Source organism: Ursus arctos, unplaced genomic scaffold (assembly GCF_023065955.2).
Source record: "Ursus arctos isolate Adak ecotype North America unplaced genomic scaffold, UrsArc2.0 scaffold_1, whole genome shotgun sequence".
Classification (NCBI taxonomy): domain Eukaryota; kingdom Metazoa; phylum Chordata; class Mammalia; order Carnivora; family Ursidae; genus Ursus; species Ursus arctos.
In genome coordinates, this window is record NW_026622763.1 from 89,091,519 (window position 1) to 89,117,895 (window position 26,377).

A 26,377-nucleotide genomic window follows, 5' to 3' on the forward strand; every position below is an offset into this window, starting at 1 on the left:
TTTCTTTCCCAGCTCTCAGAGGCTGCTCCAAAGACAGAGCCTTGAGATAGTGAGGTGGTGTTAAAAACACCTGCACGTTATACCCAGCTGAGCCCAGTTAAGTTTTCTTTATAAGCTTTTAAGATTTGGAAGGCAGGTGCAGGGATCCATTCACCTTCCTGCCACCCAAGACAAGCCTCGTATGTAAGTTCCCTTTACTAGTATTAAAATTGCCATCTGCCACCTGGGGTGGCCTGCCCCTTTCCTCAGTCTCTCCCTGCCCTCTGCGTATGGGGGCTGGTTTCAGATTACAGCAGGAAAGCTCAGGAGACAGTTATGAATCTAGACACACATACACCCCCCATCAAAGGTAAGATCTGTTTCTTTGGTACCCACCACCCCCTCATGAACACACATAGCTTGGAGGTAGGGTTTCGATGCATAAAGTTAATGCTTAGAAATGTTGGTGCATCCATTCAACAAAAATCCATTGACCTCTGTGCAAGATGCTGGGAAGCAATAGGACCCAAATAGATACAACACCTGCCCTCAACAAGATTACAGTCTAGGGAGGAATACAGGAGCGATGACAGCGCAGTGGGGTGGGTGCTGTGATCACCGGGCTGAGTCAGGATCCGCAAAGCTTACAGGAGGAGTGCCCAACCCATACAGGAACTAGAGACTTCCGAAGGATGGGAGGTGCCAATCAGGCGAGGGGAGAAGTGCATATGTGAGGGGGCAGAGAGCTTCCTGAGCAGAAGGAATGAGGGGTTGCAGAGGATAGAAAGCGCATGGGAGCTCCTTTGAACCAGAGAGAAGGTCAGTATCTCTAGGAAAGTTACGGAAGGCAGCAGGTGAGGGTAGGCAACAAAAGAATCTGGAGAGGTGGGCAGAGGCTGGCTGGCCTGGTAAAGCAGGTCAAGGAGCTGGGATGTGGTCCCGAGTTTGAAGGCCATGTGAGTGAGGAATCACTGCAATTCTGTAGAGAACAGACATGGAGAAAACAGGAGTGAAAGCAGAGATTTAGGAATCAGGGAGAGAGAAGAGAGCAGCTCAGACTGAGGCGGTGGCTGTCCAGGCCCAGAGAATCATGGATTGGAAAGATATTTGGAAGTAAAAGGGGACGACACCTGGGTGGGTCAGTCGGCTAGGCATCTGCCTTTGGCTCAGGTCATGATCCCAGGGCCCTGGGATCGAGTCCCGCATCAGGCTCCTTGCTCAGCGGGGAGCCTGCTTCTCCCTCTGCCTGTCACTCCCCCTGCTTGTGGTCTCTCTCTCTTTCTGATGGATGAATAAATAAATAAACTCTTTAAAAAAAAAAGAACAGAAGTAAAAGTAATGGATGAATGTGTTGGTTGGAAAATGTCCATGAAGGGACGCCTTGGTGGCTCAGTCCGTTTAGTGTCTAACTCTTGATTTCAGCTCAGATCTGGAGCTCAGGGTCATGAGTTCAAGCCCCACATTGGGCTCCATGCCCAGCATGGAGCCTACTTAAAAAGAGAAAAAAAGGAAAATGCCCATGATGGAGAAAGGGCAGAAGAAAAGAGAGGAATCGAGCATTATGCTCAGATTCTTTTTTTTTTTTTTAACTTTTTATTTTCAAGTACTTTTAGACTTACACAAAAGTTGCAAAAATGGTAGTTTCTGTGTATCCCTCCTGGAGTGTCTCCCAATGCTGACATCGTACGCATTCACCATACAACTATGAGAGCCAGAACTGTTGCTAAACACGATTACCAAATGGAAGACCCCACTCACACTTCACCAGTTTTCCCAAGAGCATGCGTGGTTTGGGTTCCAGGCTCCCACACTGCATTTCAGGTTATTTATCTTGGGTCTCCTGCCATTGGCAACAGTCCCTCAATCTTTCTCCTCTTCTAGGATCTTGAAATCCCCGAAGACCGTACATCAGTGGTTTGCTGAATGTCCCTCAAGTCCTCCTGTGTGGCGTCCTTGGGTTTCTGCCTCTGACAGCGAGCAGGTAGGCTCCTCATGGGCCGGGGCATGGCTCACCGCTCACTAACGGATTCCCAGTCTCAGAAGCAGTACTGACTGTGTTGAAGGAATGACAGGGACGGTGAGGTGCCAGCCACTGAGATACGGTTAACAACACGCTTCCTAGATCTCCCCTCCCTCAGCTGCTGTAACAAAATACCACACGCTGGTGGCTTCAACACCAGACATTTCTTTCTCACAGTTCTGGAAGCTGGAAGGCCCAGATCAGGGCGGCCGCATGGTTGGGTTCTGGTGAGAGAACCCTGGCGGGCGGGCGGCCACCTTCTTGCTGCATCGGCAAGTGGCGTAGGCAGAGCCAACAGTTCTCTAAGGTGTCTTCCTGTAAGGACACCAATCCCATCGTGACAGCCCCACCTCACCTAACCCTCCTACCCCCCACTAAAGCCCTGTCTCCACATATCACCACACAGAGCGTTGGGGCTTCAATGTGTGAATTGGGGGGGGGGGGGGGCAACAATTCAGTCCATAGCACTCACATTAGCAGCAGAAAGCAGAAAATGTTGGTTAGAAAAAAAAAAATGCTTTTCTTGAGTGGATCCATGAAAGTATTCAATACCTAATTGACTTGGATTCTGTTAAAGACATTGCCTTTTGAGCCCCAGCACCCGCCAGGCGCAGTGAGTGACACAACGGGGAGCTCTCCGCGTGGCAGCAGCTCTCTTGAGCTCACCGTCCACTGGGGAAAGGAAATGAAGGTCAATGGTGATAACAGGGCAGGCAGCCTGTGGTGAGGGCATCTGTGGGAGCACAGCCAGGATGAGATGCAGTGTGGGAGGAAGTCCTCATGGAGAAGGTGACAGGTGAGGGTGACAGGTGAGGAGGCAGTTAGGGTTTGGGCTGGTGGTGAAAGAAAAAGGGAAAGAGGTTGCAAGTGACACAAAGCCTTTGAATGGAAACTAAAAGGCAGAGAGAGCCAAGGGGTGTGTTTGGAGAATGGAAAATGGCAAGCAGTGGGGATTGGCTGGAGTGGCTGATGGGACGTCAGGGTGCTGAGGCTGGAGGCTGGAGGCTGGAAGGAGAGGTTAGGTCCAAATCGCAATGGCGTTTGGTTGTCACCATACCGTAGGCATTTAGCTTGTTTCCATGTCAGTAAGAAGCAGGAGAATGAACTGCTCAGAGGTCATTCTGTGGAGTCAGGGTGTGGTCTGGATGTTTCTTTGCCTCCTTTACTGCTAGGAGCAGCCTTAGTGGAGGCCACACACTGCGCGTGCTCAAGGAGCTCTGGTCCTCAGCGTCCTGTCCCCTGACATGTGTACTCCTTTCACATGCCACACCACCTCTCCTTTGCCGGTGCCAGGGTGCCTCTTCCTCCATGGGGCTCTGGTGAACTCTTACCCAGTCTCCTAGCACCGGCTAGAGGCTCTTGTCTATGAAGCCTGCCCACCTCTGATCCTCTCAAGCAGAGTTGACCCTTCCCTCTTTTCTGCCCATGCTGTAACTAGAACATCTCTCCACCATTAATTTTATGCGTTCCCTGACATACTTCAGCCTGACAAGACAGGAAGGTCACTGATAGAAGGAGCCATGTTTATTTCTCTGCATTCCTAGGGTTGGCACATGGTTAGCACATCATTGGTGCTTAACAAATAAGTACTGAATTTCATTATTTTTAATTAAATAGTAGAAAGAGCACTGGAGGTTGGGGTGCCTGGGTGGCACAGCGGTTAAGCGTCTGCCTTCGGCTCAGGGCGTGATCCTGGCGTTGTGGGATCGAGCCCCACATCAGGCTCCTCCGCTATGAGCCTGCTTCTTCCTCTCCCACTCCCCCTGCTTGTTTTCCCTCTCTCACCGGCTGTCTCCATCTCTGTCGAATAAATAAATAAAATCTTTAAAAAAAAAAAAAAAAAGAAAGAGCACTGGAGGGGCGCCTGAGTAGCTGTCAGTTAAGCGTCTGACTCTTGATTTAGGCTCAGGTCATGATCTCAGGGTCCTGAGACGGAGCCCCACATTGCGCTCTGTGCTCAGCTGGGAGTCTGCTTGAGATTCTCTCTCCCTCTACCCCTCCCCCGCTTGCACACTCATGCTCTCTCTCTCTCTCAAATAAATAAATAAGTCTTAAAAAAAAAAAAAAAAAAAGAACACTGGACTAGGAGCCAGGATCCCAGAATCTAAACTCCAGCCCTACAAACCAACACAGTTACCTGACCTTTCTGAGTCTGCCCTCTCATCCATGAGGAGTGCAAGGGATGGTATTCTCTATTCCATGGTTTTGTCCTGGAAGACTTTACTATATTCCTGGAGCGTAACTGGAGCTGAAGTTCTGTCCTACTCCTTAATTATTTGCTCAGAGTCTGGAGAGTTCATAGAACAACAACAGGCATAACACAGATCTCGCTGCTACCACTGGAAGTTCAGCTTCGTGCCAGACATCACCAAGGGCAGAAAAAAGACGTCTTGTGCATATTTGAAGCAGAAATGCAGTGGGAAAGGGACGAGAAATTTGATCAAGAAGTTAGCATTATCCAGGAGGGGGAAAGCAAGAGCTTCAAACAGAACTGTGCCAAGAAGCTAGAGCAGTTCATCTGGGATGGCCAAGGCCTGCCAGGACCACTAGCAAGACCTGGGGCCTGTAATGCCTCTAGACTTCACCTCTAGACTCTAGGCCCCACGATAGTTGAGGCCTTGTCTGTTTGGTTCGCGGCTATAATATCTACGCCTAGTCCAGTGTGTGTGCGAAACAGTAGCACAGAAACATCATGTAACCTCTTTGGACCTTGATTCCCTTGACCTCAAAAATGAAGGAACATCCCATTCTCCCAACATACTCTTCTATAAGCAACAAAACCTGTTAACATTTTCTAGCATGAAGGTAGGTAGCAATGATGCTGATGGCAACTAAGGAATGATAATTTGACAAGGGAAAAAGAGAGACAGACTTAGTACCATGGTTGTGTCTCCCTGATCTCCACAGATAGGAGCAAGCCCAGAGAGATGGGGGGAGAGCTGGAGAAGATGAAGGTCTGGAAGCACGATGGGGCCAGTGCTATACTGATGACTTGTTTTGTTCTGTTTTGTTTAACTCTCTGACCAGAAAATGGCCTTTAGTTTAGAGAGAGCTGAGATGAAATTGTGCCTGGGCCTTGAATGAGACACTATTTACCAACCTCGGTGAAACACAGAGCTCCACATGTTTGCAGTTTTGGGGCCTCTACACCCTCTTTGTCAACCGGCTGCCCTCCCCAGCAACCTGAGATGGTGGTTACCATGGTGGCACCCACAATGAGGGGGACCCCTGTCTCCCCTTCCTCAAAAGGCTAAGCGAGGCAGCTTCCTGGTGGAAGCCAGGCGGGACTAGGCCAAGGCTGGCACAGATGAAGCCCCAAGCTGAGCGAGACTCAAATCTTCCACAGTTGACACCCTAGAGAGGCAGCCAACTTGATTCCCCAGAGGATGCAAAGAAGGGAGAATGAGTGAATAGTTGTGTCTTGAAGCTCACTGGGCTTTTCCATTTCTCCTGGAGGTGACGTGCCTCTCCTCCCTCCAAGTTTTTTGGAAAAGCTCCTACTTTGCCTGGAATGCCCTCCCACTGTCTTATCTTGGCCAACCTCAGGTCCAGCACCAATATCTCCTCTTGTGAGAAGGCCTCCCTGATCTTCAAGCCTGCAGGCATTTGCACTTGGCACGACTATCAGTCCTCACCATTCTGCCTTGTTATCACACCCCCTACAGTTACGGGACAAGATCCTGGAGGACAGGAGCCAGGTTCCAGTTCACTAGCATATCTAGAACCCTCAGCATAGTTCTGGCATAAAACAGCTGTTCAATAAATATCTGCTGAATGAAGAAACTAGAAATTTCACTCCCCTGTTGTGGGAGGAAGATGAAACAAGTTGATATCACAGTTCCAATAAAATCCACTCACCAACTTCAGCAAGATGTCTGTGGTCTGTGAAGCTAGAACTTCATTCCCTTTGCCTTCTCTAACCACAGAGCCCAGTGTTAAACAACAATCCTTCGACATAAAAGAAATTTGGGCAGTATTCAAACACCCTGCAAGGTAGACTTACGTTTTGTAAAGATTCTCGACAATAAAAGTTATAATATAAATTGTACGGTTATCCCTGAATGCACTAGAAAATGAAATTAACCATGAGCTGACCCTATTCCTGCCCATTCTCCTTCCCTAGTCTCTTCCATTCTCCAGATGTTCTGGTAAATTAACACTTTACCACACAGTATAGGAGTGCATTAGGAAGTGAATGAATGAGCATTTTTATGGCTGAAAGAGGAGTGAGGGAAAGATGAATGGCTTTCTCCTGTAAGGTATTTACTGGTACTTCCCAGTCTGAAAATAGGAGCACAATACCTCACCTCTCTGGATCCGGGTTTCTCACTTCTAAAAATTAGGAAAAAGCATCTGCCCTTCCCTCTTTACCTCAAGAATATGAGCTAGTGCTTCTGCATGTATTGGAGGATAAGGAAGTTTCTGGACCCCACGGGTCTTTCCAGACTTTCCTGAAGCTTCCAGATAAAAACTCGGTTCAATTAACCATGCGAGTTTCTGTGGCGTTACTATTCCCAGGCAGGTGGTCCTGAGCACAGCCAGACCATGAGAAAGGCCATTAGAACCCAGCCCAGAGAAGCTAGCCTTGAGAGTAATTGCTGGAGAGGAATAAATTCACCCCTCCCCTCTCTGCACCCTGCCCACACTTTAATCCACCCAGCTCTCTGAGGAAAGCTATATAGGGTCTTAAAACATAGCAGGGCAATTTGAAAAGCAATGAGAGGGAGAAAGGATTAGGCCAAGTGGAAAGGAATATGTTTCGAATGAGAAGAATGAGGTCGATCTTGTATTGCTGTACTTTGGCATATACTTTCCCCAGGAGAATTCCCCCTTCTCAGCCCTATTTGTCCACTCAGAGATTAGCTTTCTGGCAATCCTTGTCCCATTTTCTCAGGCATCACTAGCCACCCCTCCTGTGGGGTCCTTCAGCACCATGAATGCAATCCTGGTTCAAGGAACCCATCATGTTGTCTTGTGGTTGCTTCTCACACTAGACTCTGAGCTCCACCTCTTGTCTGCGCATTCCCAGGGCCTGGCACGCAGTTGTAATGAGTCAGTGGTCACACTGATCCTTTTGCTGCCATCACACCAGGTAGACCAGAAAGGAAATGGATGACAGGACATTTTCATCTTAAATCATGACCTTTGGGGTTGGAAGATCCCTCAAGAGGTCATCAAATGTATTCCCCTCATTGAGCAAGACTAATGAAGTGCATGGTGAGACATACTCACGTTCTGTCTTTGACTTGGGTCCCCAGCATTATTGTGCCCAAAGCTATCCCGTCTACCCTCAGCTAGCTCCACCTCCCCTTTTATAAAACCTATTTATTAACTGTCTTTTTATAGCAAATAATATGTCCTACCTTTTTATTATGTAAAATTTCAACCATATATAAAAGTAGAAAAAATATATAATACATATACGTATACATAAGATATAATGTAATAAAACATTTTTTTCAGTAGATAAAATAGTACAATAAACCCATCACCCAATTTCAACACTTTTAAACACATGATCAGTCTTATATTATCTATAGCCACTGGATTGTTTGGAAGCAAATTTCAGCTATCATGTCAAATAAATACTTTACTTCCTTTACATTCATAGGAAAGATAAAAATCAATTTAAATCATGAAGAACCTCTCTCTATGTGTTTTTTGGGGGAAAGGAAGAACCTTTGAAATTGTATCATATACTCCTCCAAAGCCCCAAACTGATTTTTTTTTTTTTTTTTTTTTGCTTGCAAACTCTTACTGGGTGTCCAAAGCAAGAAACAAGGCAGCGAGTATTACGTAAAATGTCAGCACTGATGTTGCAAATACTAGACCCTCCGGGCTCTCTCTGGACCAAAGGTGTGCAAAAGGCTGGAGCAGCGAAAGGACCAACACCCTCAAATGCCTTTTTCTTCTGAATTAAATAGTCGTATTCCCTGGGCACACCCATACCCACTCCCTTACCTCCACAGCGTTCTCGCTCACTCCCACAGGAGTGGACACATTGGCTTCTCGCGGGTGCCAGCTCTCGTTCACAGGCAGCTGCCTGGTCTGGACAGCTGTTTTCTAAACACGTTGGAGAACTCAGAGCCCCAGTACTAGAAAGCTTTTCTTTCTCAAGCAGCACGTAGCTCCATGGAGGCTTAATTCTGTGGTTCCTGGAGGGATCACCACGGGGTGTATCAAAATAGACAACCCACACTGACTCAGTGCGCCAAAGCATTCCTTTTGGGGTGTTAGGTTAACCACTGTTAAAGAACACTGCATGATGGCCAGTGCTGTTTCTGCTGATGATTATTAACTCTGTTTATATGCTTAAGATCCCATAATGGGAAAACTTTATTGCCCACTCAACACTTTCACTGCTCAGGTGTCACCCTGTCAGTCTCAAAGCACTTAGCACACAGTACTTATACCCAGGGAAAGGTGCAAGGCTTGTTTACCGTCCTGTCTGGATAGAGGTGGAAGGAGCACCCAGAGTTCATGTTTATGGGGAGCCCCTTCATGCCTTGCAGTAGGTGTTGTCTGCTCAAGTTCTTGCAACAATACTATGAAATATTTTTACTTTGCTCCATGGGACAGACAAAAGACACTTCAGTTCAAAGGAGTTAAATGATTTGCTCAAAGCCCACAGCTAGGAAGTTCTAGAGCCCAAATTCTAAATGAGGTTTTTGTAACCACCAAACCCATGGTCTTTTTTCTGTACTAGTAATTCCCAGTTTTTCCAAGGATTAGGGACTACCCCCATTGAAATTATTTTTATTTTTTAACTTTTAATTTGGCAGTAATCTCAGATTCTTTAAAAAACTTGCAAAAATAGCACCAAGAGTTCCCATTGCCCCTTCAACCAACTTCCCCAAAGGTTATCATCTTACAGACCAGTGACCAAACCAGGAGCTTAACATTGATACGATACCGTTAACTAGTTTACACACCTTATTCAAGTGTCAACTGTCCCACTAATGTCCTTTACCTGGTACAGAATCCAATTCAGATCACACATTGCATTCAGCTGTCGTGTTTTCTTAGACTCCTCTAATCTGGGACATTTCCCTCATTGTTCTTCATTCTTCATGACCTTGACACTTTTGGAAAGTACTGGTTAGTTGTGCTGTAGACGGTCCCTCGACTTAGCTCCCTTTTAATGGGTCACTTTCACACAGCCTCAAGTGACTTGACTAGTACTTTGGGCATTGGTTGATTGAGAATATACTTCTGGACAAGATGTTACACTAAAGTGAAGGAAGCTTTTGATTTTGTTCATCACGATGGCTTCCATACACATTTTTTTAAAAAGTACGTATTATCTGTGCGATCATTTCCACTTAGTCTACCAGCAGTGCTATTCAGTTTCATCTGCCCCAATGATGTCTTGGCAGCACCTCCCGAGATCAGCAGCCACAGTCACACACACGCCAAGGCAGAAATTCTCAAAGAAAACTTGAAGAAGTGAGTAAGACCGGATAACAACATCAAGAGCTAATGTTCATTGGACATTTGCAAATGTGTCGTATGTTTGCATTCCACAGCATGCCAAGAGTTCTGCATGAGTTATATCATTTGAACCTCACGGCAACCTCTGAGACAGACCCTGTTATTATCATTCCCATTCTATAGTGGAGAAAAATGAAGATTTTGGGTCTGTAAGTGATTTGCCCAATGTCATACCACGACTACACGGCCACACTGGGATTTGGAAGCAGTTCTGCTGGGCTCTGCAGGCCCTGCGTTCTTACCCACGGTGCTAACTTCCTGCAAAAGCATCTTTGATTCTTTGTTTCCATTGTTCCTATACCTGGAACAGTCTTCACTGCCCTATTTTCCAAATTCTTCCCCTGATTTGGTCTTGAAGGTCCAGTTCTAAGTTCATTCTTCTGGGGAGACTGCTGTTGGTCGAGGGGGGCGTTGGTCTGCCGGCCCCAAGTACTGCTCCTCCACATGATATGGCATAAAGAGGACAGCAGAACTAGAAGGGGCCTGGATATTTCTGAGGACAACCTCCTCCTTTCATAACTGAGGAGATAGTGACAAAACTACTGGCATTTACTGAGTGCTCACTGTGGGTCACGCAGTTTCCACGTGCTCAATATGTGTTCTCTCATCTACCTTTCTCACAACCCTAAGAGAGAGGTACTAATGCTGTTGAGGGAAAGACGCACCGAGCTCACCATACCCGAGTTTCCTCTTTTTCCAGACACCCCGGAGGATGACACTCCCCATCCCCACTGCTATTGGGTAGAGCCATGTTTCCAGATCCAGCCAATGAGCTGTAGGTAAAAGCGATGTGTCATTTGTGAGCTGACGCATGTCATTGTGGGTACTCAGTGAGCTATGGGGCGGCAAGCTGCGTACTTTCTGTTGTCTTGCCTTGGGACTCTGGGACCTCCCCAGGGAGGCCCCTGATTTGATTTTGCTCAAGAATACTCTCTGAACATAATTCAGAAGTGTGAATTAATGGCTGTATTAGCCGGGGAAATTAACATTAGCTGGGCGACAGACAAACCTCTGAGTCTCAGCATCTTAATATAATCAAAGTTTGCATCTCCCTCGTGTTACAGCCCTGGGTGGGTTAGCGTTTTCCATCTCGCAGCTATCCTGTTTGAAACTTATAGCTCTCAGATCACTGAGGCAGGAAAAGAGAGAGAGGCAAGAGGTATCCCTTCCTGTCTCTGCCCTGAGTGACACATGTCACTTCCTTCTTTGTCACAGGGTCCTGTGTCTTCTCTCCACCCCCAGTGCCCACTCCCCTGTTCCTTGTATGCCTGGTAACCTCAGGTCTGGGGGAGGCATCTCTTTCTCCCCCCCCACCACCACTTTGGTTGCCTCTCCAAACTGCTGCCTAATACACAGTATTCCTGAATCACCTGCATTAGAATAGTCAAAGCCAGTGGTTGAAAATGCAGATTCCAGGGCACTACCCTGGGTCTATGGCCTGGGACTCAGCATTCTCCCCCTCTTGAGGCACTTCTTGGTATCCACAAATGTTTCAGAACTATTATAATGTATGCAACCCAGGTCAATGTCACCTAAACTTCAGTCACTTTCAAGGTATGCATGTACCATCTACACTATTATTTACTTCGTACTTAACATTTCCTCTAAATGTCTTACTTTTTTACTTCAATAAATGTATTTCTAAAGGAGACCTTTGTCACCACCATAAGTAAAAAACTGATGTCATTTACCAAAGTAGGAATAGACAAGCTGTGTCTATATGGTAGAATATTATTCAGTGCTAAAAAGAAATGTGCTATCGAGGTACAAAAAGACATGGAGGAACTCTGAGTGCATATTACCAAGTGAAAGAAGCCGGTCTGAAAAGGCTACACACTATATGATTCCAGCTCTATGACATCCTGGCAGAGGCCAGGCTCTATTGCCAGGAGTTCGGGGGCAGGAGCCAAAGGATAAATGGTGGAGCACAGGGGATTTTTAAGCCATGAAACTATAATAATACCATATATACTAGATACATGCCATTATCCATTTGTCAAAACCCTTCAAACATACAACACCGAGAGCGAAGCCCGATGTAAACTATGGACTTTGGGTGATAGTGATGTGTCAGTGTTGTTTCACCCATTGTAACAAATCACTACGCTGGCTCAGGATGAGGTTGGGGTGGAGGGTCGGCGAGGAGTGAGTATATGAGAACTCTGTACTTTCAGCCCAGCTTTGCTTCAAACCTAAACCCACTTAAAAAAAATTATGTATTAAAAAAAGAATAGACACACACAGCCGCAGACAAAACAAATTGCAGCTAGATATTACTCTGTCCAAAGACTCCGAGCCTGATGCCTTCTCTTTGTTTACAAAGAAGAATGACAAGTGTTAAAAGGGTGTTAAAGACATAGTATCACTCCAATGAGATTTTCCCCTAGACCTAATCATAAGGCACGAGAACAAACTGAAAAGAGAACAACGTTCTCACTTGATGATCAACATTATTTAACATGGTGTCTGTCCGGGGTATCCATCTCATCCCAGGCTTTCAGAAGCCCTCATCTAGGGATGACCCTGAACGCAAACACCTTGCTGTCACATGTTGGGCAAGCGTTTCTTCTGCCACTTCCTCCATGTGCTCCTCTGTGTGCATAGCCTGCTCCTGACCTCTAGGGACTCAGAGTCCAGGAAAGTGTCTTTCTGCACAGTTCCTGCCAAGAAGAGAGTGCTGCGTAATAAAGATCTGTCAGGAACATAGCAATGATGGAGATAGATAAAGACAACTTTATTGGGGGTAAGAGACCAGGGCAGGAGGGCAGGGAGATTGAACTGAATCAGGCAATACAGAGGCAGGAAGCCAGCTAAACAGACACACTGGGGATCTGAGCACGCATCCCTGATGTCAGGCACAAAAACAGCCGGGGGTGCACTGTGGTCAAAGCACAGCCTTACTTAGAGCATCTGATTTTTTAAGGCTGTAGTAAGAGAGAGTAGTAGGAAAGGCAGCAGCGTGATCTGGGAACCCTACTCCAGGTCTCTGAGCCACACTGACAGAATGGGGGTAAATATCACTCCCATTTAATGAACAGCTGCTGTGTGCCTAGAACTTTAATGGAGCATGTCCACGACTTATGATGAGTGTTCAAGCTGAATATTTTATTCCTGTTTTGTAGACAATGAAATCAAGGTCCAGGGAGATTAAGTAACTTGCCCAAGGTCACCCAGCTGGGAAGGGCCCAAATTGGGGTTTAAACCCATGTTTTTCTGACTTCGAAGCCTATGTTCCTCCCATTGTCCAGCAAGAGAACAAGAACAGGTCTGCTCCTGGCCAAGAGTACTCAAGCCAGGAAAACAGTCACTATGATTACTAGGATGCGAATCATCACTATTTGTTAGTGTAGAATCTGAAAAGGCGGTTGGATGGGGCGGAGGGGGGTCTCAAGGGGGCATCCATATCCCTCTTGCTTGGCATTTTAATTTGTATACAGACACATACACATATGTGCACATACACACACACACACACACACAAATATACCTTCTACCATGGGTACACTAGGGACCAAAGATAGCACTATTAGTCTGGAATGAACATGTGCCAACAAGGAGACCAAGGGATCAGCACATTCTGAGCCCCTACTGTATGCAGAGTCATATGCTAGCCACTAGGGTGGCTTCGAGAGGCTTCTTTTGGAGAAATTGATGTTGACTGACTTCAACCCCATCCTAAGTGACCTTTCCATAAAGAAGGAAACTAATTTGATCTGTCCACCTCAACATCTCTGAGCAGGACCCCGGAAGAAATCTTCATGAGGGCAACGAACTGGGCCCAAGACTGGGGCTTGAATCATGGAGTTCCACAGAGCCTCTATTTGCGGGTCCTCTTTTTTGCTGACAGTTTGCATCTACCTGGAACTCAAATTGTAACTAAATCAATTTTGCCCATTTCGTTATGAGGCAGTCAGTCCCACGTGCACCCCATTTTTACTTTTAACATACACAGAGGGAGGTATCAAGTGTGTACTCTATGCAATATGCACACATAGACTCTATCTGACATAGGATACATCTCGGGAGGGGGATGGTGTGCAGCTCAGGCCACACAGTATTCACTTGCCAACTCCTTTACATCCGGGCTCACTTCCAACTTGGCTTCCTTCCCAGCAAACAAGAAGCAGCTCGCTCATTCCCACACTCCTTCGAGTAGCCCCTCCCCCCTTAACCTGCTCCCCCTCCCCCAACTCACAGGCCACAGCTGGGCTTCTCCAACACACCAGCTGGCAAAGAGGAGAGTGGCAGTGGAGGGGAGGAGAGAGAGAGAATCCCAGTATCCGGCCTTTCTCGAACCTCCCAGGCTCTTTAGAAATCCATATTTGACTCCTGCACTACTAGCTTTATTAAGTACTTTTCTATATGGGGGCTTCAGCTAGAAGCCACACCCAATAAATTAGCCAACCCACCGCAAGCAGACACAGGCTGCCAAGTGAGGAAGGATGACTGCAAAGTAAACCCTGTGTAGAGGATCTACAGACAATCGAGGTGAGAATCACTCCACAACTGTCAAGACAGCAGGTGCCTCTCTTCCTCCAATCCTTAATTCTGTCTGTGAAAGTGAGACAGGTGCACTCAGTGCTTTATTCCTGTGCATGCGTGTGCATGTATGTGCATGTAAGAAATCGATAGCTAAATCGGGAAAGCAGCCAAGGACCTGACGGTGGAGGTTGAACATCCTTACATCACTTCCCACTAAAGAACGAGAGCACTGGTGAGAGCCCTGGGTGAGGAAAGGGTCCTCGGAGCTTTCAGTTTAAACAGGACCAGGACTGGCTGAAGTAGAAATGGAAAAACCACAGTGGAAAACCCAAGAGGGGAAAATGGCAATACCTGCTCATGACTCTGGGTGGGGGTGGGGGGTGCCAATTGGGCTTCCCCTTTTCTGGGATGGTTCTGCATCCTTAGGTCCACGATGGTATCTGTTGCCTATTGTTCATGACATGCTGCTTTCCCACTGTGGTGTGTGCTTGGTGTAAATTCGTGATTGCCAAAAACTCAGGATTTCTGTGAACACAGGACAGGGACTATTCTTTGTGATCTCTGCTGAAGACATGTTTGTACATGCCATGTATTGCCTACACTGGGATTAGATACTGAGATGAGATGACCCCTTGAATTGAAAAAGGATGCAAGTTCATCTCTTTATGCTTATATTAAAAATGCCTCTGGACCCTCAAGCAATCTCATCTTTCAAGCTCAGAAAGGATCTTGAGGGTCACTGGCTCCAGTCACCCATTTGAGCCCCCTTTCTAAGGCAGCCTATACTATCTTGGGAGAGCTTTGATAGTAAGTTCTTTCTACTATCAAAACCAAAGTTGGCTTCCCTGAAGACTTCATCACTGGCCAAGGCACTGCCCATTGTGATTCCACAGAACAGGTCTGCCCCTTCTGCACAGCATATTTTCAGCAGTTGATGCCAGCAAGTGTTTTTCTTCCTTATAGTCTCCTCTCCCCAGTTCTCCTACCTGTGGAGCTCCCCACTGGGTGAGCTCTAGAGGATCATTCATTCAACAAAAACTTACAGAGTATGAAGCAGGTGCCAGGCACCATATTGGGAGCTGATGACCCAATGATGAGCAAACGCATAAAAGCTGCTGCTTCTAGGGATCTTACAGTCCCTTTGCAGTGCCTTAGACCCAGGCAAGAGGGTCTTTTGTTATAGAAGGCCCCACTCTGGCCCTTCTTCAGCTGCACCATTCCCGTAGGAAATCCATGAAGTCAAGGAGCTATGCCTCTCTTCTAGAACATGCTCCGATTACCTGGGACCCCAGAATTCCTATGTGTTCAGACATGAGCTTGCTCTCAGAACAGTCAAGTTTTCTCTTCCTCAGGTTCAAAGGAAGAGGGGCAAGGGACAGCTGTTTAGGGGTGGTATGGTCAGAGCTTGAGCAAGCCAGCAGGAGTGTCCACACGTGTGTAACAAAGGCTCACCCTGCTGCCAGATGTAGCCAGCAGTGGAAAGAGAATCCAAGTGGCTTGTAGACCAAGGGCAGGATACTCCCAAATGGCTAGCACAGAATTCTAAGGAATCCAATAATTCTAAATTCAAACCTGTCTTCCAGGTTGTTTTGACATTTTATTTGCTGGGATAGGAGGATAAAATTCGTTTTACTTAACAGTTATCTGGATTTATTACTTCTAAGTATTCTGGCTTATGGTATGTGAGCCTCTATCTATACTCTTGTTCTAGAGTCCATAAATGTTAGGGATGGGTCTGTTCTTCATGGAGACTGATATTAATTAAATGATCATACACAGACACACACAAATGTAAAATTGAACCATAGCACTAAAAAATAATACACTGTATGGGTCTCTCCTAAAATGCTCTACTTGATCTCCATTCCCAGGGTTCTCATAGCATCTTGGGATCTCCAGTTTCCCTTGAGCACTGCAAAGCTCTTCTCTTACTCTCCCAGGACCCAAAACACTGACTAAAATATTTCACACTACTCTTTCTCCTTCTGAATGTGGAGTTCCATGGAAGCAAAGCCCAGGAAGAATAAGGGAGACAGGCCAAGCCTGTTCATCTCTTCCAGACTCATTTCCTCTTTTCCATTTGGTCCAAAACAGGTGCCCCACCACCACCACTGCTGTGGTGGATTTCATCCTTGTACCCACCTCTAGGTGCTCCACAGCTGACCCTGCCTAGGAGATGGTTTCACCTTTCTGTCGAGGTATCCCTGTGTCTCACAGCTCTTCTGCTTCCAGCTGTCTAAACTCAGCCTACATCCATTGCTTCTCACTTGGTCTTCAGCAGCAACAGAGAAGCCTTCTCTGACTAATTGGGGAAAAGGTAGCACATTCCCCCCACCTGTCTCTCTGAAAAAGCACCCCACACACTAGCCGCTTTTAAGCACACATCTCTTTCTTGTATCCAATATTACTATAATTCACCTGCAACCCCCTGTGTGTTCTTGATCTCCATCAGTCTCTCTGATGTCTGGGTTAGATTGTGAAACTCCCAGAGGGCAGGGCCCCATTGGCCCTGTGTCTCCAGACCCTGCTCGGCAGAGCAGCAGGCATAGGTAGGCACTTACTTAATAAAGACTGTTGATGATGGAAACAGAGGAGCAGTACTCTACGCCTAGAGGGTTGTGAGTGCACAAGGAGCAATCTACTACCACCACCAGACCACAATCACAGCCAGGGCCTAGACTGGGAGCTGGGGGCATACTGTTGCTTTTAAATGAGGCAGGGGGAGCACTGTCTAGCCTCTGAGATAATAACAGCAAAACACTGTGACAGCATGGCTCTAACCGTGTTGACTGATCTGATGCTCAGAATGACCATTAGTTGGGGTCTAGCACTATTATCCCTGTCTTACAAAGGAAGAACCTAAAGCACAGAGGGGCTGTGCTACTTGTCCAGGCCTCGAACTGGGGCCATCTGGTTTCAGAGACCTCAGCTTACCCACCATGGTCCATCGAAGTGAACCAGTGCTGCTTCAGCCAGAAACAGAGAGTGAAGAGCTGCCAGCTGGGCTCTTGTCCCACACTTCCATGGGTCCTTGACCCCTGTCCAACCTGAATGAATGGCTGAGAGGAGGGGAGTGGCTACTCAGTCAGCTTTCCAGCATGCAGCCAAGTTGGCTCTCAAAGCATTTATTCACACACCATCCATCTGCCTCCTCCTGTCCTCTCTTCTGTTTCTCAAACATGCTAAGCTTCTTCACACTTAGGTCTTTGAACTTGCTATTTCCTCCACCTGGAATGCTTTTCCCCCAGGCCTGCATATCAGGGGGGTCCTTCTCAGGGGGCCAGCTCAGATGGCACATTCGTGGGAAGGCTGTCCCTGGTCACTTTTTCTAATGTAGTTGCATCTTTCCCAAACCTTCCCTTTCATTCTTGTCTAGCTCATTATCCTGTTTGACTTTCATCATGGTACTCAACACCATCTGAAATCGCTTTATTTATCTACGAGTTGACTGGTCTGTTTCTGCATCTCTACTAGAATGTCAGCTTCAGGAGAGCAGAGGTCTCACTTGTTTTGTTCACTCCTGGATACTCAGTGCCTAAAACAGTATCTGGCACACTGTGGGTGCCCAATAAACATTTTTAAAGTAAATGCATGCATGCAGGAATGAATGAATGTAAAGACCATTATAGACACGTGCAAACCTGGAAGTGGTTGGACCCTCCAGTTGCCCTTTACCATATACAAGCCCTTGTCAGGAAGAGATCAGGTCTTCCTCTGGGGCAGTGTTTTAGCCCCTGGAGCAGCAGGCAAATGACTAGGGAGCTGTTTGGTTCCTTTGTTTGGGCAAAGAAAAGACCAAGACATTCAGCTACTGAGTTTGCAGACTGCTCTCCCTTCAGAGACACAGGTGCAGGATTGCTGGACAGCTGGCTTCCTGAACAGAAAATAAGACACTGACATCTCAGCTCTTCACTTTCTGTCTTTCTGTCTGTCTCTCTTTCTACTCTAGAGGGTTTTCCCCATCTCCCCTTTGTCGCCCTTCCTCACTGAAATCCTGTGAAGAAAATTGAGTAAAAAGAGGGAAAAGATGTTCATATCTAACACATGCTACTCTTATCACTACTATAGCACGATCTCATTAAAACCTCCTGGCTCCTGCAGGAATAATGCAAGCCCCCAAAATGTAATCATCATATGCAGGAAGTGCTTGACTTAATCCATTCTTAATAACAACACTATGCCCCTATTCCTTCTACATAATAATAGAGCCCATTCCTTTATTGGTGTTAGCTTTTTTATTCAGTGCTTTATTTAGGACACACCATAAAAATAATGAACAAGAAAGGAAAGCTCCTAACCTCTGCCCAGGCCCCATATTATGTGTGGGTATTTCATAATGTTCCTAAGATCCTTTTCTTCTTCTTTTTTTCAACAAAATACTGCTTTTCCATGATCAAAATACCTGCCATTATATTTTAATCCCTTTCAAGATGTTTTCAGGCTCATTATATTCTGAATCCTCCCAACACACTTACAAGGAAAAAAGGAGGACAGAAAAAGGTGCCTCTAAATCACAGAAGTTGGAAAAGGGGCCCAGAGGCATAAAGAGATTTGAAGAAGTTCACACAGTGAAATACCATCCAGAACAGGCTCCAAGTCCTGCTGTTTTCTAGAGACAAGGGTGTTTTTGCCAGAAGCCACACTCCCAGCAGCCCCTGTGACATGCAGACCTAAGCCAACCCATATGGGAGAAAACAGCTTAAGAAGTTTGGAAGCTAAATAATTCTTTGTTTTGGAAAAGATGAGGCTCCTGATTGGGGCAAAAGGTTGATCAGGAGCATCCCAAAGTGAGGCCTCACTCTTGCTCTTAGCCAAGCCACTCCACCTTGCGCCCACCAATGGAAGTGGAGAGAAGGGCTGGAAGAAGGGCACTGAGCAGGCACCCTGGACCTCCTCACCTACAAGAGTCCTCAACTCTGGACGGGACTTCATTTGGGACTTCAGTAAGCCTAGTTACAAGAAGGAGGAACCCAGCCCTTAGCCCCTTAGAAACATTTATTCACACTGAGATCTACATCACCTCCTCTTATAATGCCGAGGCTGTGGCCCCAGTCATCTTCTGTCCCTGAAGTATGTTGCCCATTCAGAGCAAACATAAAATGAATGAAAATATCAGCTAAACCTGTCCCTCATAGAGCAAGCCTTCAGCAAGAGCCAGAGCCCCCTCAGGATCACTGGCATGGCATCCTACTGCTCTGCCCCTTGTTCAGGAAGCACCCAGAAGTCTTCCCTCCACTTCTGGGAAGCTACTGAAAAAGTGGCTGATGCAAACACAGAACTCTGACCAAGGTGCAGTTTAGTGTTCCTTCTCCAGCATCACTAACTAGATCAGATTTTTCAGGTGATGCTTTTCTAACTGGGATTCTAAGTGTTGCCATAATTCATGACTCTAGGAGAATGTCCACGTACTATCTCCAGCCTCTAGCAGACACTAGATTGGAAGTGGAGCTGGAAGGGCTGAGGTGAGTCTATCTGTGAAAATCTGAATGAACAGGGAAGGGAGGACCTTCAGACTTAGGAAGACTGGTCCGTGATTGTACTTGGCATCCCCTGTCCGAGATGGGGAGGGTTTAAGGGATATTCTAAGTTGATGTGCTTCAGGCCTGAGAAGGGGAGTAGATATGACAAGGTTCCTTACCTCCTTCTGCATATCCCTTAAACTCACTCTCAACCTGCTTGCCTATTTGCTCTCAACCTAGGAAAAAACTTGAGTCTGCCAAGAAGTATCTTAGCAAACTGTAGAGACTTCTTGGACCTAGAATCTCTCCCCATTTCTTCCTCACTGACTAAAACATGCTGCTGAGGATGTCAGTGTAATATGGGAGGGGGTAGTTCAAAGTGAAAGAATAGGGTCAGGCTTGTTGTGTGTCAGTCTATAAGAATAGGGAAAGAGGAGATGATCTCTGCACATTTCCCTCTGAAGAGGGAAGAAGTTTGGATCTGGGACTGAAGATGGGTTGGGGGAAATGTCGGTAACAACAAATCAGATAAAAAGATATCTTGGCCACAAGCATGAATGTATCACCAAGTTCCTTCATGTTATCACTTCTGACTTCTGAATCTTCTATTCTGAGGATGCTTATGGAATTTTTGGATGGAACTGAAGACACTAGCATTGGAAGGAAAAATGCAAAAACTGGGGTACAACTGAGTCACCAAACACGCTCTACCAGGAACCAGACACCTTTTGGGCAAACTTAACCACAAGAAGCATCATTGAGGAGCCCTTAAAACGTATATTCCTCACACTAGAGACAGCACAGCGGTTCCCCAGGGTAAGCAGGCGAGTAGTAATCTGCAAGATCTGGAGACACCGTAAGGCAGCAGGAAAAGGGAAAAAGGGTCTCACCTGTTCTGGCCCCTGGAAGCAGATGCGGCAGAGCGGGGTCCTCATGCCACTGTCCAGACTGCTGCCCAAGGAGTAGCAATCCTCAGCCTTCCCCTTACAGAAGTCATCTGAGGAGGCACTGCTGAGCAGTGAGGTGGCCGGCTCTGTGGCTGGGCCACCCCAGTCATCTTCCACAGAAGAAGGTGGCAAAGGTGGTAGAGGTGGCAGAGGCGTGGTCTCCCTGCCCACCCCTTCTCGCGGACCCCTCCAGCCTGCCCACCCCCCGGCACCCAGAGCCGGAAGGGTGTTGTTGTTGGCCGCCAAACTGGGGGGCTGGGGGTCGCCGTGCATGGGCAGGGGCGCTGGAGGGGGGCGCCGCAGTAGGAAAACCTTCAGGTCATTGAAGAGCATGCGGCAGCGGCACTTGAGGAGACCCTGGTGGCGCAACATCTGGGGAGCCGGGGCACACAATCCAGAGCAGTACCAGGCACAGCAGCAGCAGCAGCACCACCACCAGAGCAGCCCACTCAGGGGCATCAGCATGTGCCCAGTGGAAGCAGAGAGCCCAGGAGGGGCAGCTGGAGTCTTTTCAGAGAAAGAGAGTAGAATTGTTTTGGGGGGTCCACAGCAGAGCTGTGTTATGGGGGGGGAGAACTGCTTTCTCACTGGCTCCTCTTACACCCCCTCAAAGTAGCCGATCAATTGCCCCCAGGACTGAGAACTGTGAGTCACTGGTTCTGAACTCTCCCTGGAAAGCCAGACAACAACAAAAAAGGTTCTCTTGCCTCCCCCTGCCCCCCCCCCACCAACCTTAGCTTTGCTCAGGGTGTCTCTCCTTTTTGCCTTTGACTTGGGGGTATGGCAGGGGAAGAGGGATAAAAGAAAAAAATTTGAGGAAGGGCTCTTTGGGCCTTGAGATCAAGGTCTAGTTGTCAGAAAGTTTCCCAGGAGAAGATATTTTCAGTTCCTCTCAAATTCCTAGGCAGTAAGAAATCTCTTTTCTTTTGTATAAAAGGGTGGGGAAGATTATAAATCAAATTCGGAGTGGACTGAACTGGGCTTAGGGCAAAACAGCTCAGTGAAAAATTGAGTACTGCATGTGCAGAGAGAAAAGATAGTTTTCCTCAGGTAGCAGGAGACTGGTTGTGGGGGGTGGGTGGGTAGGTGGGGAGGAGAGGAGGTTGGGAGAAGTTTTAATTCTCCTGGGCAGAAAACTGGGGCAATTAATCCCCAGAAGCACCAGAGTTGCTTTTAAGAGAGCTATTGCGGGGCGGGGAGGGATTGCAGGTGAAATTGGGCAAGGGGCTTGTGCTTTGCCTCTGCAGCCAAAAGGCTGCACAGAAGAGGGAAAAGCCAATTAGGAGAACAGAAGTGGGAAAATAATGGACTGAGGAAGGAGAAAGAAAAGGCGAAAAAAGAAAAGATCCTTTAACCCTTGCAGAGCCGCGTCCTTCCTGAGCATTAAGATCCTGGCTAAAGGAAGGGTGTGTGTATAGGGGACAGGAGGCAGTGGAGCAGAGAGAAGGGGTAGAGAAAAGGGGCGTGTGGGAAGAGACCAGAGGAAGGAGTAGTTACATGATCTCAGCCCCCAGCCCACCCCTGCGGCAGTCTGTAAATCCGCGGCCCCTTCCCTTTGGCTCCATCAAAGGTCCCTTTGGGCGAGGGGCAAAGGCCGGGAGAAGGGCAGATCCGGGCGGGTGAGTGGCCGCGCCTTCTCTTCCTCTTCTGGGCCGTTGTCGCCCTCCTCCTCTTGCTCCGAGTCTGCCCGTGGCCGCCGATGCTGCTGTGGCGGCGGCAGTGAATGCTGCTCGGCGTCCCGGTGTCTCCGGGGCGGGGGCTGCTCCGGCTCGTCCTCTGGCTGCTGCTCGCCGTCCGGCGCGGCCGCGACTCCCGGCTTCATGATCCTCCTCCTCCTTCCCTGGGGGCCGGCTCTGAGCCCCCGCGCCCGGGCAGCGCTGCCATGCAACCAGAGGCGAGGCAGGCGTAGGGGTGGGGGCGGCTGGGGAGTGAGGATGGGGGGGGCAATAAAAAATGAAATAAAACTAGTGGAAGAATAATAATTCGGTTCTCAAATAATCAGGAAAGAGTGCTTCTGGAGGGGTGGGGGTGGAGGAGGGCGGCTGCCGGGTCTTCACGGCAGCTCTGCCCCCGCTACCCCCACCAAGGGCGGCCTCGGCCGGCTCTCTGCCACCCCCCCACGCCCCTCCCTCCTCTCCGCTGCCTCCGGCTGGTTGGGCTCGCTGTTGCTACCTCCTCGCAGATGCAACGAGGTAAGGCTTGTTTGCGGTGCCAGTTGCAGGTAGGGAGGGGGAAACGAAGCAGTGTGGCCGAGGTGGGAGACAGCCAGCACTTGGCTCCGGCTTGGTCCTCGCGACTCCTCAAAGCCGTATATAAATATATCTCTTATAAAAGGCGAGAGGAAGCAAATCAGATTCCAGGCTGCTGCCAGGTGTTGTCTCGTCTTCCGCCGTTGCTCAGCACCCGCCGCCGCGACTGCTGCCCCCCTGGCTCAGTTCCCAAAGGGGTGGTGCTGGAAGGGAGGTGGCGGGGCGGTGAGCTGACCGTCCGAGAAATGGAAACAAGGTTCTTGCAGCGGAGAAGGCTCTCAGCTATCTCTGCCGCTGCTGCCGCCGCGGCCGCCGCTGCTGCATTCAGCACCCCAGGCGAGTGGACAGCTCCCACCCAGACCCCGCGCGTCACGCAAGTAGGGGCCTGACGCAGACGCCGCGGAGGGATGGAGGAGGGAAAGGGGCCAAGAGGAAAAGAGGCTAGGGAGAGAGAGAGAGAGAGGAGAAGAACTGTTCAAAGGAAGGGGTGGGGAGGGACCAAGGGAAAGGGAAGGAAGGAGGCTAGGGAGGGATTTAGGAAGGAAGGGAGGAGGGAGCAAGAAAGGGAGAAAGGCAAGTGGGGTGGAAAGGAGCAATTCAGGGTACATTTTCCCCCAGCTGGAAAGTATCAGTGTGGATAGTAAGATTGTAGAATTTCTTCCCAATGTACACTATCACCAGCCCTCTCAACGCGCATACACAGAGCTTTCTACATCTCAACCAGAGTCCACTTCCCTGCTCATAAACATTGTAAGCAGATACCAGTCTGCAGACTTTGGAAAAAATAAAGTTTTGTGATTCTCTCACTAACTCTGGGACTTGGTGGAGACTAAGTCCCTCATGACTAAGAACTCATGAGAAGAAAATGCTTCAAATAGGGAGGGGGATGCCAGCACCATTTTTGCCAGTTTCTTCCAGAAATTCAGCTCCAAAGGTCAGGATTTGTTTGTTGTTGCTGTTTTGGTCCATTTAAATCCTATGTGCCTAGGTCAGTGATGGCACGTAGTATGTGCTCAATACATATTTGTTGAATGGTATATGACCACCATCACCATCATCAAAGTCATCATTACTCCAAGCTATAGAACTCTTCCAATTGTGAATCATAAGAACCCAGAGCAATATTACAGCCTCCTCCTAACCAATATCTCCAGCCTCCCTCCATCCAAGCCTTTCACTGAGCTGCTGACAAGAGGTAATTTGAAATGGATTTTAATTTCCTCTTTTATTTCTGTTTCTGACTCATGTCACCCTACCCCATGCATGTCAAGGAGTTTCTAGTGAGTAGTAAGGTGTCCCCAAATGTGAAGAGCAAGAGAAAGAAAACTCAAAGTGGTCTATACAAATAACTCAGTACTTACAGCTGTAGACTTTGGTCATTTAAAACTTAGGCTTGCTTTCTTGCCTTTCTTCATAACCTCACCCCCGCTCAATACACACACACCTCCTGGGTCATAGACTTGGACAAGCTAACCCAATGAGTCATCTACACAGCTGTGGTAATGCCTTTAGAAATATTGGAGCCATAGACAGAGAAGCATGCAAAATCTCTGCACCAAAATATCACTGGCATGAAGTTCAGCCCTATGAATCATAAGAAAACTACCCCTTTGCTGCCATCTCCTTGAATGATTTATTCCTATAAGCTCTAAGGAGCAAGGACCTAAGTCTGGGTCTTGATTAAGCCAGGGTGGCTGCTTGTATGAATCATGCCTCAACACCCACCATGGATGCTGACACCTGGCCCAAGGTGAGTGGTTGGAAGAGGATGCTACAAAAATAACTACAAAAACAACTACAAAATAATATGTATATTACTAATATCAGCACACCCACTCTGTTGCAAAGGAGAACTTCTTTGTTACAAAAATCCATCTGCTCTCAAAGAAAATTCTCTGCGCACCACATCACCCTGTGCCTGACTCTGACGTTGTGCAAATCACACTCTATAATAATGATCTCATCATATATTCATCTCCCTCTATAAGACACCGAGCTCTTTGAAGGCAGGGACCAGTATTTATGTTTGTATCATCAGCATATAACATAGTGCCTAGAGCCTAGTGCATGATCAAGAAAATGAATGCTGAATGAAAGAAGGGCCTTTTTGTTTCAGTGAAGCTACCCTATTTCTCCCCTTCAACCTAAACACATTCACGTGAGTGCTCTCAGACATGACCGAATATCTGCTTTACCTAAAATTGAATTTCAGGGTCTTGTAAAATACTAATACTCATAAAATACTAGTTTCAAGTGTGTTGTGCAAGTAAATTGGGGCAGGAAATAGAAGAGCCATATGAAACCTATATTCAGAGTCATAGAAAGGGGTGATATCCATAAGACTGTCTTTCCCAATCCTTCCACTGAAAGGAAAACGATTTCTAGAAACAGAAAGCTGCTAAGGATAGGGAGCAACAACAGGGCTGTCTTCAGAAATACTGGAAGGCTTGAGGGCTCTGTTTTGAATATTATGTAAATCCTGAAAAACACCTCGCTGAGTTAAAGTCTCCTTATGCTGTTGATGAAACAATGGTTGTGAGCCCCAAGAGTAAAAGCCACAGTAAAGAAAATGTTAAATCAATGGGTCTCCATTCAAGTATTCAAAAAACATTTACTGAACACCAATCATAGGCAAGGCATTGTGTTGGAAGATGGCAACACAAAAATGGATTGGTTGGAATTGTATCTCCAAGAGTAGAGTCTAGTACTATAAATATGTACATAATCATAATATAAGGTACAAAATAATAAACGCTACAAAGGTATAAAAAGTTTGGGGAGTGTTTAAAATAAGGAGATAATTGTGTTTATGCCTTGGCAGCAATTGGGAGAGGTGGGGAGAAGTGGAGACGCCAGAGCTCCAAGAGAGCCTTTCTCAAAAAGTGACATTTGAACTGAGTTAAGATATGTAGAATTCAGGGGCGCCTGGGTGGCACAGTGGTTAAGCGTCTGCCTTCGGCTCAGGACGTGATCCCGGCGTTGGGGGATCGAGCCCCACATCAGGCTCCTCCGCTATGAGCCTGCTTCTTCCTCTCCCACTCCCCCTGCTTGTGTTCCCTCTCTCGCTGGCTGTCTCTATCTCTGTCAAATAAATAAATAAAATCTTTAAAAAAAAAAAAGATATGTAGAATTCAGAGGAGGGGATGCTGAATACTTTAGTTCTTCCATTTGACTGGAGCAGTAGGTGCCTGAAATTAAGCAGCTGGAAGTCAAGTTTGAAAGGTAGGCTTGAGCCAGATCACAGAAGGCCTGAATGCTAATCTGGGAGAAGATTTACTCATTGACCAGTTACTTGTTTTAATGGTTTTAAAGATTTGGAGCTGAAGGTGAAGGGCAGTAATAAACTTTATCTCTGAGCAGGTTAATTAACTGGATGAGATTTCATTGCTAACAGGTGAGAAGCAATCAATATTTTTCATTTCATGCCAGAAAGTTCTTAGCTCCTTAATAGATTTATTCTTATAAACGAGGTTGTTTTTCAGATATATTTCATTACATACAGAGATGCTGGGGTCACATGAATTAGAAGCATAGAAGAATGAGAGGCTCCAAGAAATAGTCTTCAGGAATAAATATTAGGAGATGAAGATTTCAGAAAAGGCTTATTATGGAGTTCCATTGCTCTTGCTTCTCCAACCAGGGGAGTGCTAAAGTGATCCCATACTAATGCTGTTGTTTCTTCTTTATCTAGACAGAGAGTACTCAGGCTGGAAGGCATTTTACAGAGGCTGGAAAGAAAATTAAAAAAAA

At 47.2% G+C, this 26,377-nt stretch overlaps 1 protein-coding gene across 1 annotated transcript in view; it reads right to left on the reverse strand.

Annotated features, from left to right (window-relative positions):
- MARCHF4 (membrane associated ring-CH-type finger 4) overlaps nt 1-20,843 on the reverse strand; it is a 106,401-nt gene extending 85,558 nt beyond the window's left edge. The window contains exon 1 of the mRNA XM_026491996.3: nt 20,322-20,843. Coding sequence (XP_026347781.1) covers nt 20,322-20,843 — 522 coding nt within the window. The remainder of the gene's footprint in view (nt 1-20,321) is intronic.
- Between the last annotated feature and the right edge of the window lie 5,534 nt (nt 20,844-26,377).